The sequence below is a fragment of the Ranitomeya variabilis genome, chromosome 2 (genome assembly GCF_051348905.1).
Source record: "Ranitomeya variabilis isolate aRanVar5 chromosome 2, aRanVar5.hap1, whole genome shotgun sequence".
Taxonomy (NCBI): domain Eukaryota; kingdom Metazoa; phylum Chordata; class Amphibia; order Anura; family Dendrobatidae; genus Ranitomeya; species Ranitomeya variabilis.
Window position 1 is genome coordinate 571,170,188 of NC_135233.1, and position 16,023 is coordinate 571,186,210.

Consider the following 16,023-nt stretch of genomic DNA (forward strand, 5'->3'; position numbering starts at 1 on the left):
TGTTTGTCTTCTGAACCAATCAGGTTTCCACATCTATCCTAATATTTCTGGTTTTACAGTTATATGAAAAAGTTTGGGCACCCCTATTAATCTTAAGCTTAATCTAATATATAAAGCTGAATGTGTGTATGTGTGTATGTATGTATGTATGTGTGTATGTCCGGGATTGGCATCTGCACCGTCGCAGCTACAGCCACAAAATTCTGCACAGTCACATGTCTGGACCCCGAGAGCGTCATAGGCTATGTTGTGAGGTGAAATTTTAACCCCGCGCTTTCCAATTCACCAAACAATTTTGCCCCTATCTACATAATGGGGAAAAAGTGAAAGGAAAAGTGTTGGAGACGTCGCAGCTACAGGCACAAAATTTTGCACAGTCACACGTCTGGACCCCGAGAGCGTCAAAGCTATGTTGTGAGGTGAAATTTTAACCCCGCGCTTTCCAATTCCCCTAACAATTTTGCCCCTATCTACATAATGGGGAAAAAATGAAAGGAAAAGTGTTGGAGGCAAATTAACAGCTGCCAGATGTGAACAAGGGGGACTTAAAGAATGAGAGCGATGGTGCCAAAGAGTATATACTGTACAGTTGCTAAGGTGGGGCCCCAACATGGGATAATCACCACACCACCACGGGGATATGTGTTGTGAATTTGCTTTTTGCTCCCTCTAGTGGTTACTAGTTTTTTGACTCTGGTTTTTCTGTCATTCCTTTTATCCGCACCTGGGTCGTTAGTTAGGGGTGTTGCTATTTAAGCTCCCTGGACCTTCAGTTCAATGCCTGGCAACGTAGTTATCAGAGCTAGTCTGCTGTGCTCTTGTCTACTGATCCTGGTTCCAGTTATATCAGCTAAGTCTGCCTTTTGCTTTTTGCTATTTGTTTTGGTTTTGTATTTTTGTCCAGCTTGTTCCATATCTATATCCTGACCTTTGCTGGAAGCTCTAGGGGGCTGGTGTTCTCCCCCCGGACCGTTAGACGGTTCGGGGGTTCTTGAATTTCCAGTGTGGATTTTGATAGGGTTTTTGTTGACCATATAAGTTACCTTTCTTTATTCTGCTATCAGTAAGCGGGCCTCTCTGTGCTAAACCTGGTTCATTTCTGTGTTTGTCATTTCCTCTTACCTCACCGTCATTATTTGTGGGGGGCTTCTATCCAGCTTTGGGGTCCCCTTCTCTGGAGGCAAGAAAGGTCTTTGTTTTCCTCTACTAGGGGTAGCTAGATTCTCCGGCTGGCGCGTGTCATCTAGAATCAACGTGGGAATGATCCCCGGCTACTTCTAGTGTTGGCGTTAGGAGTAGATATATGGTCAACCCAGTTACCACTGCCCTATGAGCTGGATTTTTGTATTCTGCAGACTTCCACGTTCCTCTGAGACCCTCGCCATTGGGGTCATAACAGTTTGCCAGGCCAGTATTAAATGTTTAATGCATTGCAGAAGAGGGATTATAAGAAAGAAGATTCTGAGTTTTTTTTTTTTTTTTTCTCCTTCCCCTTTACCTCAGAGTGGCTATGCTTGCTGCAGACATGAATGTCCAGACCTTGATTACAAGTGTGGACCAGCTGGCTACTCGTGTGCAGGGCATACAAGACTATGTTATCAGAAATCCTAGGTCAGAACCTAAAATACCGATTCCTGAACTGTTTTCCGGAGACAGGTTTAACTTTAGGAATTTCGTGAATAATTGTAAATTGTTTTTGTCCCTGAGACCCTGTTCATCAGGAGATTCTGCTCAGCAAGTTAAAATTGTTATTTCGTTCTTACGGGGCGACCCTCAGGATTGGGCTTTTTCGCTGGCGCCAGGAGATCCGGCATTGGCTGATCTTGATGCGTTTTTTCTGGCGCTCGGTTTACTTTATGAGGAACCCAATCTTGAGATTCAGGCAGAAAAGGCCTTGCTGTCTATGTCTCAGGGGCAGGACGAGGCTGAAGTGTATTGCCAAAAATTTCGGAAATGGTCCGTGCTGACACATTGGAACGAGTGTGCACTGGCCGCTAATTTTAGAAATGGCCTTTCTGAAGCCATTAAGAATGTTATGGTGGGTTTTCCCATTCCCACAGGTCTGAATGATACTATGGCACTGGCTATTCAAATTGACCGGCGGTTGCGGGAGCGCAAAACCGCAAATTCTCTCATGGTGTTGTCTGAACAGACACCTAATTCGGTGCAATGTGATAGAAAAACCGCAAATTCCCTCATGGTGTTGTCTGAACAGACACCTGATTTAATGCAATGTGATAGAATCCTGACTAGAAATGAGCGGAAAATTCATAGACGCCGGAATGGCTTGTGCTACTACTGTGGTGATTCTACACATGTTATCTCAGCATGCTCTAAACGTATAGCTAAGGTTGTTAGTCCTGTCACCGTTGGTAATTTGCAACCTAAGTTTATTCTGTCTGTAACTTTGATTTGCTCACTGTCATCTTATCCTGTCATGGCGTTTGTAGATTCAGGTGCTGCCCTGAGTCTCATGGATCTCTCATTTGCTAAGCGCTGTGGATTTACTCTTGAACCATTAGAAAATCATATTCCTCTTAGGGGTATTGATGCTACACCATTGGCAGCAAATAAACCGCAGTATTGGACTCAGGTTACCATGTGCATGACTCCTGAACACCGCGAGGTGATACGTTTCCTGGTTTTACATAAAATGCATGATTTGGTCGTTTTAGGGCTGCCATGGTTACAGACCCATAATCCAGTCCTGGACTGGAAGGCTATGTCAGTCTCAAGTTGGGGCTGTCGTGGTATTCATGAGGATTCCCTGCCTGTGTCTATTGCTTCTTCTACACCTTCGGAAGTTCCGGAGTATTTGTCTGATTATCAGGATGTCTTCAGTGAGTCTGAGTCCAGTGCACTGCCTCCTCATAGGGACTGTGACTGTGCTATAGATTTGATCCCAGGCAGTAAATTTCCTAAGGGAAGACTGTTTAATCTGTCGGTACCTGAACATACCGCTATGCGTTCATATATCAAGGAGTCTCTGGAAAAAGGACATATTCGTCCGTCTTCTTCCCCTCTTGGTGCGGGATTCTTTTTTGTGGCAAAAAAGGACGGATCTTTGAGACCTTGTATTGATTATCGGCTTTTAAATAAGATCACTGTCAAATTTCAGTATCCTTTACCGCTGTTGTCTGACTTGTTTGCCCGGATTAAGGGTGCCAAGTGGTTCACCAAGATAGACCTTCGTGGTGCGTACAACCTTGTGCGCATTAAGCAAGGTGATGAATGGAAAACCGCATTCAATACGCCCGAAGGTCATTTTGAGTACTTGGTGATGCCTTTTGGGCTCTCTAATGCCCCTTCAGTTTTTCAGTCCTTTATGCATGACATTTTCCGGAAGTATCTGGATAAATTTATGATTGTTTATCTGGATGATATTTTGGTTTTTTCTGATAATTGGGATTCGCATGTGGAGCAGGTCAGGTTGGTCTTTAAAATTTTGCGTGAAAATTCTTTGTTTGTCAAGGGCTCAAAGTGTCTCTTTGGTGTACAGAAGGTTCCCTTTTTGGGGTTCATTTTTTCCCCTTCTGCTGTGGAGATGGACCCAGTCAAGGTCCGAGCTATTCTTGATTGGACTCAGCCCTCGTCAGTTAAGAGTCTTCAGAAGTTCTTGGGCTTCGCTAACTTCTACCGTCGTTTTATCGCTAATTTTTCTAGCATTGTGAAACCTTTGACGGATATGACCAAGAAGGGCTCCGATGTAGCTAACTGGGCTCCTGCTGCCGTGGAGGCTTTCCAGGAGTTGAAACGCCGGTTTACTTCGGCGCCTGTTTTGTGCCAGCCTGACGTCTCACTTCCCTTTCAGGTTGAGGTGGATGCTTCGGAGATTGGGGCAGGGGCCGTTTTGTCGCAGAGAGGCCCTGGTTGCTCTGTTATGAAACCTTGTGCCTTTTTCTCTAGGAAGTTTTCGCCTGCCGAGCGAAATTATGATGTGGGCAATCGGGAGTTGTTGGCCATGAAATGGGCATTTGAGGAGTGGCGTCATTGGCTCGAGGGTGCTAAGCATCGTGTGGTGGTCTTGACTGATCACAAAAATCTGATGTATCTCGAGTCTGCTAAACGCCTTAATCCGAGACAGGCCCGCTGGTCATTGTTTTTCTCCCGCTTTGATTTTGTTGTCTCGTATTTACCAGGTTCAAAGAATGTGAAGGCCGATGCTCTTTCTAGGAGCTTTGTGCCTGATGCTCCTGGAGTCGCTGATCCTGTTGGTATTCTTAAAGATGGAGTTATCTTGTCAGCTATTTCTCCGGATCTGCGACGTGTGTTGCAGAGATTTCAGGCTGATAGGCCTGAGTCTTGTCCACCTGACAGACTGTTTGTCCCGGATAAGTGGACCAGCAGAGTCATTTCCGAGGTTCATTCCTCGGTGTTGGCAGGTCACCCGGGAATTTTTGGCACCAGAGATCTGGTGGCCAGGTCCTTTTGGTGGCCTTCCTTGTCAAGGGATGTGCGGTCATTTGTGCAGTCCTGTGGGACTTGTGCTCGAGCTAAGCCTTGCTGTTCTCGTGCCAGCGGTTTGCTCTTGCCCTTGCCTGTCCCGAAGAGACCTTGGACACATATCTCCATGGATTTCATTTCTGATCTTCCGCTATCTCAGGGCATGTCCGTTATCTGGGTGATATGTGATCGCTTCTCCAAGATGGTCCATTTGGTTCCTTTGCCTAAGCTGCCTTCCTCTTCCGATCTGGTTCCTGTGTTTTTCCAGAACGTGGTTCGTTTGCACGGCATCCCTGAGAATATTGTGTCAGACAGAGGATCCCAGTTCGTTTCCAGGTTCTGGCGATCCTTTTGTAGTAGGATGGGCATTGATTTGTCGTTTTCGTCTGCTTTCCATCCTCAGACTAATGGACAGACGGAGCGAACCAATCAGACTTTGGAGGCTTATTTGAGGTGTTTTGTCTCTGCTGATCAGGACGATTGGGTGACATTCTTGCCGTTGGCTGAGTTTGCCCTTAATAATCGGGCTAGTTCCGCCACCTTGGTTTCGCCTTTTTTCTGCAACTCTGGTTTCCATCCTCGCTTTTCTTCGGGTCATGTGGAGCCTTCTGACTGTCCTGGGGTGGATTCTGTGGTGGATAGGTTGCAGCAGATCTGGAATCATGTGGTGGACAACTTGAAGTTGTCACAGGAGAAGGCTCAGCGCTTTGCCAACCGCCGCCGCGGTGTGGGTCCCCGACTACGCGTTGGGGATTTGGTGTGGCTTTCTTCCCGCTTTGTTCCTATGAAGGTCTCCTCTCCCAAATTTAAACCTCGTTTTATTGGGCCTTACAAGATATTGGAAATCCTTAATCCGGTATCTTTTCGTCTGGATCTTCCTGTGTCGTTTGCTATTCACAATGTATTTCATAGGTCCTTGTTGCGGCGGTACATTGTGCCTGTAGTTCCTTCTGCTGAGCCTCCTGCTCCGGTGTTGGTTGAGGGCGAGTTGGAGTACGTGGTGGAGAAGATCTTGGATTCTCGCCTCTCCAGGCGGAGGCTTCAGTACCTGGTCAAGTGGAAGGGCTATGGTCAGGAGGATAATTCCTGGGTGGTCGCCTCTGATGTTCATGCGGCCGATTTAGTTCGTGCCTTTCATGCCGCTCATCCTGATCGCCCTGGTGGTCGTGGTGAGGGTTCGGTGACCCCTCACTAAGGGGGGGGTACTGTTGTGAATTTGCTTTTTGCTCCCTCTAGTGGTTACTAGTTTTTTGACTCTGGTTTTTCTGTCATTCCTTTTATCCGCACCTGGGTCGTTAGTTAGGGGTGTTGCTATTTAAGCTCCCTGGACCTTCAGTTCAATGCCTGGCAACGTAGTTATCAGAGCTAGTCTGCTGTGCTCTTGTCTACTGATCCTGGTTCCAGTTATATCAGCTAAGTCTGCCTTTTGCTTTTTGCTATTTGTTTTGGTTTTGTATTTTTGTCCAGCTTGTTCCATATCTATATCCTGACCTTTGCTGGAAGCTCTAGGGGGCTGGTGTTCTCCCCCCGGACCGTTAGACGGTTCGGGGGTTCTTGAATTTCCAGTGTGGATTTTGATAGGGTTTTTGTTGACCATATAAGTTACCTTTCTTTATTCTGCTATCAGTAAGCGGGCCTCTCTGTGCTAAACCTGGTTCATTTCTGTGTTTGTCATTTCCTCTTACCTCACCGTCATTATTTGTGGGGGGCTTCTATCCAGCTTTGGGGTCCCCTTCTCTGGAGGCAAGAAAGGTCTTTGTTTTCCTCTACTAGGGGTAGCTAGATTCTCCGGCTGGCGCGTGTCATCTAGAATCAACGTGGGAATGATCCCCGGCTACTTCTAGTGTTGGCGTTAGGAGTAGATATATGGTCAACCCAGTTACCACTGCCCTATGAGCTGGATTTTTGTATTCTGCAGACTTCCACGTTCCTCTGAGACCCTCGCCATCGGGGTCATAACAGATATGAACACACACACAAAAAGCGCCACACACTACCACGTGCTCGAACACACATACCACCGTCGGCGCACATTTCACCACACATACACCAACCTTGCCACATAAAAGTCGAAACACAAAAGTCGCCGCTCAAAACTCGCCACGCGCAAAACTCTCCACATGCAAAACTCGCCACACGTGCAAAACTCGCCACATGGAAAACTCGCCACACGCAAAACTTGCACACGCGGAAAAATTGCCACATGCACAAAAGTTGCAACACATGCAAAAGTTGCCTCACACAAAACTTGCACATACTCAAAAGGCACCACACATAAAACTCGCCACGCGCAAAACTCGCCATGCGCAAAACTTGCTGCACACAACTTGCTACACTAACCTGTCACATGCAACTCGACACACAAAAAGTTGCTACACGCATGTCGCCACACAAAACTCATCTCACAAAAGTCGCTACATGCATGTCGCCACATGCAACTCAACACACACAACTTGACACACGAAACTCACCCTAAAACACACACAAGTCTGGTATTATCCTTCAAAAATAAAAATCTGATTAATAAGCAGACAAACTACAAGAGCAACAAATGTACCATATAGAAATCCGTCTGCTGTCAGTCACATGACCAGTCTATTATGTGTATGTGTGAGCTAATATATACTGCCAGGGGGTGGGCTTCCTGTAGGCTGGGGATTTATCAGGCTGCCAATTTAGCTTACAAATACTGAGGTAAAAATACTGACCAAATAACGTGTGAACGAGGTCTAATACAGGAGGAGATGACATACAGATATACAGTGGGGCAAAAAAGTATTTAGTCATTCAGCAATAGTGCAAGTTCCACCACTTAAAAAGATGAGAGGCGTCTGTAATTTACATCATAGGTAGACCTCAACTATGGGAGACAAACTGAGAAAAAAAAATCCAGAAAATCACATTGTCTGTTTTTTTATCATTTTATTTGCATATTATGGTGGAAAATAAGTATTTGGTCAGAAACTAAATTTCATCTCAATACTTTGTAATATATCCTTTGTTGGCAATGACAGAGGTCAAACGTTTTCTGTACGTCTTCACAAGGTTGTCACACACTGTTGTTGGTATGTTGGCCCATTCCTCCATGCAGATCTCCTCTAGAGCAGTGATGTTTTTGGCTTTTCGCTTGGCAACACGGACTTTCAACTCCCTCCAAAGGTTTTCTATAGGGTTGAGATCTGGAGACTGGCTAGGCCACTCCAGGACCTTGAAATGCTTCTTACGAAGCCACTCCGTTGCCCTGGCGGTGTGCTTTGGATCATTGTCATGTTGAAAGACCCAGCCACGTTTCATCTTCAATGCCCTTGCTGATGGAAGGAGGTTAGCACTCAAAATCTCACGATACATGGCCCCATTCATTCTTTCATGTACCCGGATTAGTCATCCTGGCCCCTTTGCAGAGAAACAGCCCCAAAGCATGATGTTTCCACCACCATGCTTTACAGTAGGTATGGTGTTTGATGGATGCAACTCAGTATTCTTTTTCCTCCAAACACGACAAGTTGTGTTTCTACCAAACAGTTCCAGTTTGGTTTCATCAGACTATAAGACATTCTCCCAAAACTCCTCTGGATCATCCAAATGCTCTCTAGCAAACTTCAGACGGGCCCGGACATGTACTGGCTTAAGCAGTGGGACACGTCTGGCACTGCAGGATCTGAGTCCATGGTGGCGTAGTGTGTTACTTATGGTAGGCCTTGTTACATTGGTCCCAGCTCTCTGCAGTTCATTCACTAGGTCCCCCCGCGTGGTTCTGGGATTTTTGCTCACCGTTCTTGTGATCATTCTGACCCCACGGGGTGGGATTTTGCGTGGAGCCCCAGATCGAGGGAGATTATCAGTGGTCTTGAATGTCTTCCATTTTCTAATTATTGCTCCCACTGTTGATTTCTTCACTCCAAGCTGGTTGGCTATTGCAGATTCAGTCTTCCCAGCCTGGTGCAGGGCTACAATTTTGTTTCGGTGTCCTTTGACAGCTCTTTGGTCTTCACCATAGTGGAGTTTGGAGTCAGACTGTTTGAGGGTGTGCACAGGTGTCTTTTTATACTGATAACAAGTTTAAACAGGTGCCATTACTACAGGTAATGAGTGGAGGAAAGAGGAGACTCTTAAAGAAGTTACAGGTCTGTGAGAGCCAGAAATCTTGATTGTTTGTTTCTGACCAAATACTTATTTTCCACCATAATATGCAAATAAAATGATAAAAAAACAGACAATGTGATTTTCTGGATTTTTATTTCTCAGTTTGTCTCCCATAGTTGAGGTCAACCTATGATGTAAATTACAGACGCCTCTCATCTTTTTAAGTGGTGGAACTTGCACTATTGCTGAATGACTAAATACTTTTTTGCCCCACTGTATACTATATACAGGAGGAGATGACATACAGGTATATACTACAGTTAGGTCCATATATATTTGGACAGAGACAACATTTTTCTCATTTTGGTTATAGACATTACCACAATCAATTTTAAACAAAACAATTCAGATGCAGTTGAAGTTCAGACTTTCAGCTTTCATTTGAGGGTATCCACATTAAAATTGGATGAAGGGTTTAGGAGTTTCAGCTCCTTAATATGTGCCACCCTGTTTTTAAAGGGACCAAAAGTAATTGGACAGATTCAATAATTTTAAATAAAATGTTCATTTCTAGTACTTGGTTGAAAACCCTTTGTTGGCAATGACTGCCTGAAGTCTTGAACTCATGGACATCACCAGACGCTGTGTTTCCTCCTTTTTGATGCTCTGCCAGGCCTTCACTGCGGTGGTTTTCAGTTGCTGTTTGTTTGTGGGGCTTTCTGTCTGAAGTTTAGTCTTTAACAAGTGAAATGCATGCTCAATTGGGTTGAGATCAGGTGACTGACTTGGCCATTCAAGAATATTCCACTTCTTTGCTTTAGTAGACTCCTGGGTTGCTTTGGCTTCATGTTTTGGGTCATTGTCCATCTGTAGTATGAAACGACGACCAATCAGTTTTGCTGCATTTGGCTGGATCTGAGCACACAGTATGGCTCTGAATACCTCAGAATTCATTTGGCTGCTTCTGTCCTGTGTCACATCATCAATAAACACTAGTGACCCAGTGCCACTGGCAGCCATGCATGCCCAAGCCATCACACTGCCTCCGCCGTGTTTTACAGATGATGTGGTATGCTTTGGATCATGAGCTGTACCACGCCTTCGCCATACTTTTCTCTTTCCATCATTCTGGTAGAGGTTGATCTTGGTTTCATCTGTCCAAAGAATGTTCTTCCTGAACTGTGCTGGCTTTTTTAGATGTTTTTTAGCAAAGTCCAGTCTAGCCTTTTTATTCTTGACACTTATGAGTGGCTTGCACCGTGCAGTGAACCCTCTGTATTTACTTTCATGTAGTCTTCTCTTTATGGTAGATTTGGATATTGATGCGCCTACCTCCTTGAGAGTGTTCTTCACTTGGTTGGCTGTTGTGAAGGGGTTTCTCTTCACCATGGAGATTATTCTGCGATCATCCACCACTGTTGTCTTCCGTGGGCGCCCAGGTCTTTTTGCATTGATGAGATCACCAGTGCTTTCTTTCCTTCTCAGGATGTACCAAACTGTACATTTTGCCACTCCTAATATTGTAGCAATTTCTCGGATGGGTTTTTTCTCTGTTTTCACAGCTTAAGAATGGCTTGTTTCACCTTCATGGAGAGCACTTTTGACCGCATGTTTACTTCATAGGAAAACCTTCCAAATGCAAGCACCACACCTCAAATCAACTCCAGGCCTTTTATCTGCTTAGTTGAGAATGACATAATGAAGGGATTGCCCACACCTGTCCATGAAATAGCCTTGGAGTCAATTGTCCAATTACTTTTGGTCCCTTTAAAAAACAGGGTGGCACAGGTTAAGGAGCTGAAACTCCTAAACTCTTCATCCAATTTTCATATGGATACCCTCAAATGAAAGCTAAAAGTCTGAACTTCAACTGCATCTGAATTGTTTTGTTTAAAATTAAATTGTGGTAATGTCTATAACCAAAATGAGAAAAATGTTGTCTCTGTCCAAATATATATGGACCTAACTGTATATACATATTCACACACAGTTCATTAAGGCTATCTGCAAGTGGAAAATTCTGCGGCAAATTTTTGATGTGTTGGCACAAAATTTGCCATGAAAAATAGGCACTGTGTTTTTGTTGAGTGATTTTTGCCACTCATTAGTAAGGAGAAAGTATTCAGCAAAAATACTTCAAGAATTAAAGTGCGCACATTTGAATCTGCAGGGAAAAAGTAATCAACGTGTACCTGACATTTCAGAAATCTCCTTAGATTTGCTGATACCGTGCAGGTATATACTATATACAGGAGGAGATGACACACAGATATATACTATATACAGGAGAGATGACACACAGGTATATACTATATACAGGGGAGATGACACAGGCATATACTATATACAGGAGAGATGACACACATGTATAAAGTATATACAGGAGGAGATGACATACAGGTATATACTATATACAGGAGGAGATGACACACAGGTATATACTATTTACAGGGGAGATGACACAGGTATATACTATATACAGGAGGAGATGACACACAGATATATACTGTATACAGGAGAGATGACACACAGGTATATACTATATAGAGAAGGAGATGACATACAGGTACATACTACATACAGGAGGAGATGACATACAGGTATATACTATATACAGGAGGAGATGACACACAGGTATATACTATATACAGGAACAGATTACCTACAGGTATATAGTATATACAGGAGGAGATGACATACAGGTATATGCTATGTATAGGAGGAGATGACATACAGGTATATACTATATACAGGAGGAGATGACACACAGATATATACTATATATAGGTGAGATGACACACAGGTATATACTATATACAGGAGATTACATACAGGTATATCTAATATATAAAGCTAAATGTGTGTATGTATGTATGTGTGTATGTCCGGGATTGGCATCTGCACCGTCGCAGCTACAGCCACAAAATTTTGCACAGTCACACGTCTGGACCCCGAGAGCGTCATAGGCTATGTTGTGAGGTGAAATTTTAACCCCGCGCGTTCCAATTCACCAAACAATTTTGCCCCTATCTACATAATGGGGAAAAAGTGAAGGGAAAAGTGTTGGAGGAAAATTGACAGCTGCCAGATGTGAACAATGGGGACTTAAAGAATGAGAGCCATGGCGCTAAAGAGTATATACCGTACAGTTGCTAAGGTGGGGCCCCGACATGGGATACTCACCACACACGGGGATATGAACACACACACACAAAATGCGCCACACACTACCACGTGCTTGAACACATATACCACCCTCAGCACACATTTCACCACACACACACCAACCTCGCCACATAAAAGTCGAAACACAAAAGTCACCACTCAAAACTCGCCACGCGCAAAACTCGCTACATGCAAAACTCGCCATATGCAAAACTAGGCTCACACAAAACTAGCCACACGTGCAAAACTCACCTCATGCAAAACTTGCACACACAGAAAAATTGCCACATGTACAAAAGTTGCACCACATGCTAAAGTTGCCTCACACAAAACTTGCACATACTCAAAACGCACCACACATAAAACTCGCCACGCGCAAAACTCGCCATGCACAAATCTTGCTGCACACAACTTGCTACACTAACCTGTCACATGCAACTCGACACACAAAAAGTTGCTACACGCATGTCGCCACACAAAACTCATCTCACAAAAGTCGCTACATGCATGTCGCCACACGCAACTCAACACACACAACTTGACACATGAAACTCGCCCTAAAACACACAGAAGTCTGGTATTATCCTTCAAAAATAAAAATCGGATTAATAAGCAGACAAACTACAAGAGCAACAAATGTACCATATAGGAATGCGGCAGCTGTCAGTCACAAGACCAGTCTATTATGTGTATGTGTGAGCTAATATATACTGCCAGGGGGGAGGGCTTCCTGTTGGCTGGGGATTTATCAGGCTGCCAATAGCAACCAATCACAGCTCAGCTTCTATTTTGCTACAGTTAATTAATCTGAGCTCTGATTGGTTAATATAGGCAACAAAGACATTCTCAGTATAACAAAGCTACCGTATATACTCGAGTATAAGCCGAGATTTTCAGCCCAAATTTTTGGGCTGAAAGTGCCCCTCTCGGCTTATACTCGAGTCATGATCGGTGGTGGGGTCGGCGGGTGAGCACTGTCATATACTTACCTAGTCCCGGCGATCCTGACGCTCCCCCTGCCTGTCACACTGTCTTCGGTGCCGCAGCCTCTTCCCCTGAGCGGTCACGTGGGACCGCTCATTAGAGAAATGAATAGGCGGCTCCGCCTCCCATAGGGGCGGAGCCGCCTATTCATTTCTCTAATGAAGCGGTGCCGGTGACCGCTGATAGAGAAAGAGGCTGCGGCACCGAAGACAGGCAGGGGGAAGGAGCGGGACGCCGGGAGCAGGTAAGTATGACATATTCACCTGTCCTCGTTCCACACGCCGGGCGCTGTCTCCATCTTCCCGGCGTCTCTCTCTCTCCGCACTGACTGTTCAGGCAGAGGGCGCGATGACGCATATAGTGTGCGCGCCGCCCTCTGCCTGATCAGTCAGTGCGGAGAGACGCCGGGAAGATGGCGCCGAGGAGCTGCAAGCAAGACAGGTGAGTATGTGTTTTGTTTTTTTTTTATTGCAGCAGCAGCAGCAGCTATGGGGCAATAATGGACGGTGCAGAGCACTATATGGCACAGCTATGGGGCAACGGTGCAGAGCACTATATGGCACAGCTATGGGGCAAAGGTGCAGAGCACTATATGGCACAGCTATGGGGCAATAATGGACGGTGCAGAGCACTATATGGCACAGCTATGGGGCAATGGTGCAAAGCACTATATGGCACAGCTATGGGGCAATGGTGCAGAGCACTATATGGCACAGCTATGGGGCAATAATGGACGGTGCAGAGCACTATATGGCACAGCTATGGGGCAATGGTGCAGAGCACTATATGGCACAGCTATGGGGCAATGGTGCAGAGCACTATATGGCACAGCTATGGGGCAACGGTGCAGAGCATTATATATATGGCACAGCTATGGGGCAACGGTGCAGAGCATTATATATATGGCACAGCTATGGGGCAATGGTGCAGAGCACTATATGGCACAGCTATGGGGCAATGGTGCAGAGCACTATATGGCACAGCTATGGGGCAATGGTGCAGAGCACTATATGGCACAGCTATGGGGCAACGGTGCAGAGCATTATATATATGGCACAGCTATGGGGCAACGGTGCAGAGCATTATATATATGGCACAGCTATGGGGCAACGGTGCAGAGCATTATATATATGGCACAGCTATCTATGGGGCAACGGTGCAGAGCATTGTATATATGGCACAGCTTTATGTGGAGCATCTATGGGGCCATAATGAACGGTGCAGAGCATTATATGTGGCACAGCTTTATGTGGAGCATGTATGGGGCCATAATGAACGGTATGGAGTATCTATTTTTAATTTTGAAATTCACCGGTACCTGCTGCATTTTCCACCCTAGGCTTATACTCGAGTCACTAAGTTTTCCCAGTTTTTTGTGGCAAAATTATGGGGGTCGGCTTATACTCGGGTCGGCTTATACTCGAGTATATACGGTAATATATGTTAAGAAATGCTTCTATTAGCTTAGTTTTTGCCTTTTAATAATTACATTTCTATCTATTTGTTTTGTGGTTTTTGTGTGCAGAATAAATTTTTGTTAACACATTCTATTTTGCTAACAGCAGTCATTAACCCGGGCGAAGCCGGGTAGTACAGCTAGTGTTTTATAAAAATTGTTTTTTTTCCAACAGCTATTTCAGTTTCATATATCTAATAACTGTTGGACACAGTAATGTTTCTGCCTTGAAATGAGGTTTATTGTACTAACAGAAAATGTGCAATCAAACAAAATTTGACAGGTGCATAAGTATGGGCACCCTTATCATTTTCTTGTTTTAAATACTCCTACCTACTTTTTACTGACTTGCTAAAGCACTTTTTTTAGTTTTGTAACCTCATTGAGCTTTGAACTTCATAGCTAGGTGTATGCAATCCTGAGAAAAGCTACTTAAAGTGGCCACTTGCAAGTTGTTCTCCTGTTTGAATCTCCTCTGAAGAGTGGCATCATGGGCTCCTCAAAACAACGGTCAAATGATCTGAAAACAAAGATTATTCAACATAGTTGTTCAGGGGAAGGATACAAAAATCTGTCTAAGGCCGGTTTCACACTTCAGTGGCTCCGGTACGTGAGGTGACAGTTTCCTCACGTACCGGAGACACTGACTCACGTAGACACATTAAAGTAAATGTGTCTCTGCAGATATCAGTGAGTTTTCCCAGACCGTGTGTCCGTTTGCAAAACACGAAGACATGTCAGTGTTCTTGGGAGCGCACGGATCACACGGACCCATTAAAGTCAATGGGTCTGTGGATAGATGATCAATATCTTTAGTGGGGTCACACTTTTACGCCCCAAAAATTAATGTGGTTGTTTGTTTTTTAGTGATTAAAGGAGCACTGTATGTTATTTTTTTATTGCTCCAATCAGTAATGTGTGTGTTTTGAGTGCATTAAAATACTTACTGGTTGCCATTTCCAGTCTTGCCTTGGTCCTCTACTGCATCACTTTATCGCAGGTATGACCTTCTTTTGAGCTTCTTCTGTGTCACTTTCTCAATGTAAGTTTATAAGACTCATGACAAGGCTCTCAAGACATACACTAAAGGGATATGTGGGACTAACAGGCATGTAATTGCTAATGGAATCAAACTAGATGCTGGATTATTTTTTTTTAGGAATTTGCAAACAACGGGTTTAAAATAAGCACAAATAAAAAAAAAATGATGGTGGAAATCTATAAATTGCTTCTAGTGGAAGGCATTTGTTGTTTTTGATCACTTTTGTCAAGCTACCCCTTTGCCAACATTTGGCTTTACATTTTAAAACCCAGTCATGTAACCGTTGCAATCTACGTCAAATCTTGCATGAAAGACAAACCAAAAACTTTTTTACGATTTTTTTTTTCATGGAGGAGGTTCCATCAGAACCTTTGATGGAATCAAGCAAATACTTTGTATCTCCTCTCTGATTATTCCAGCAGCTCCTCAAACACTAAAGTAATCTTGGTGTTAGGATTATAAGAAATGTGTTGTCTAGCCTAATAATTAAAACCAAACTACGACATTTTCCACAAATGAAAGAACAATTAAACTTTGGCAGACCAATAAACAATTTTGACAGTCATGTTCAATTTGTTTGTTTTTTTGTTTTGTTTTTTTAGACACTCGTTCAGCATGCCAAAAACAATAGATAAAAAATGCGGTCGGGAAAATAAGGTCTGTAAACTGCAGCTTTTACAGTATAAAATATGTACATACATTAAGTAGATATTTTTATTTACCTTCTGTTTTTAATAGTTAAGAGTTTCTCATGCATTGGAGAAAAAAAAAGTTGAATGTTTTTTTGTTTTGAGCTCTTAAAATGTGTATAAAATGTAAATATCCGACTGTAAAATTGCTTGAATATGTT

General features: G+C 43.9%; 1 protein-coding gene across 4 annotated transcripts in view; it reads left to right on the plus strand.

The window, feature by feature from the left end:
* Window positions 1-16,023, plus strand: part of FTO (FTO alpha-ketoglutarate dependent dioxygenase) — a 507,540-nt gene that overhangs the window by 250,326 nt on the left and 241,191 nt on the right. The window contains exon 9 of one of the 4 annotated variants that reach the window (XM_077288248.1): window positions 15,776-15,830. The exons of the other annotated variants lie outside the window; for them this stretch is intronic. Coding sequence (XP_077144363.1) covers window positions 15,776-15,830 — 55 coding nt within the window. The remainder of the gene's footprint in view (window positions 1-15,775; window positions 15,831-16,023) is intronic. 4 annotated transcript variants of the gene reach the window in all.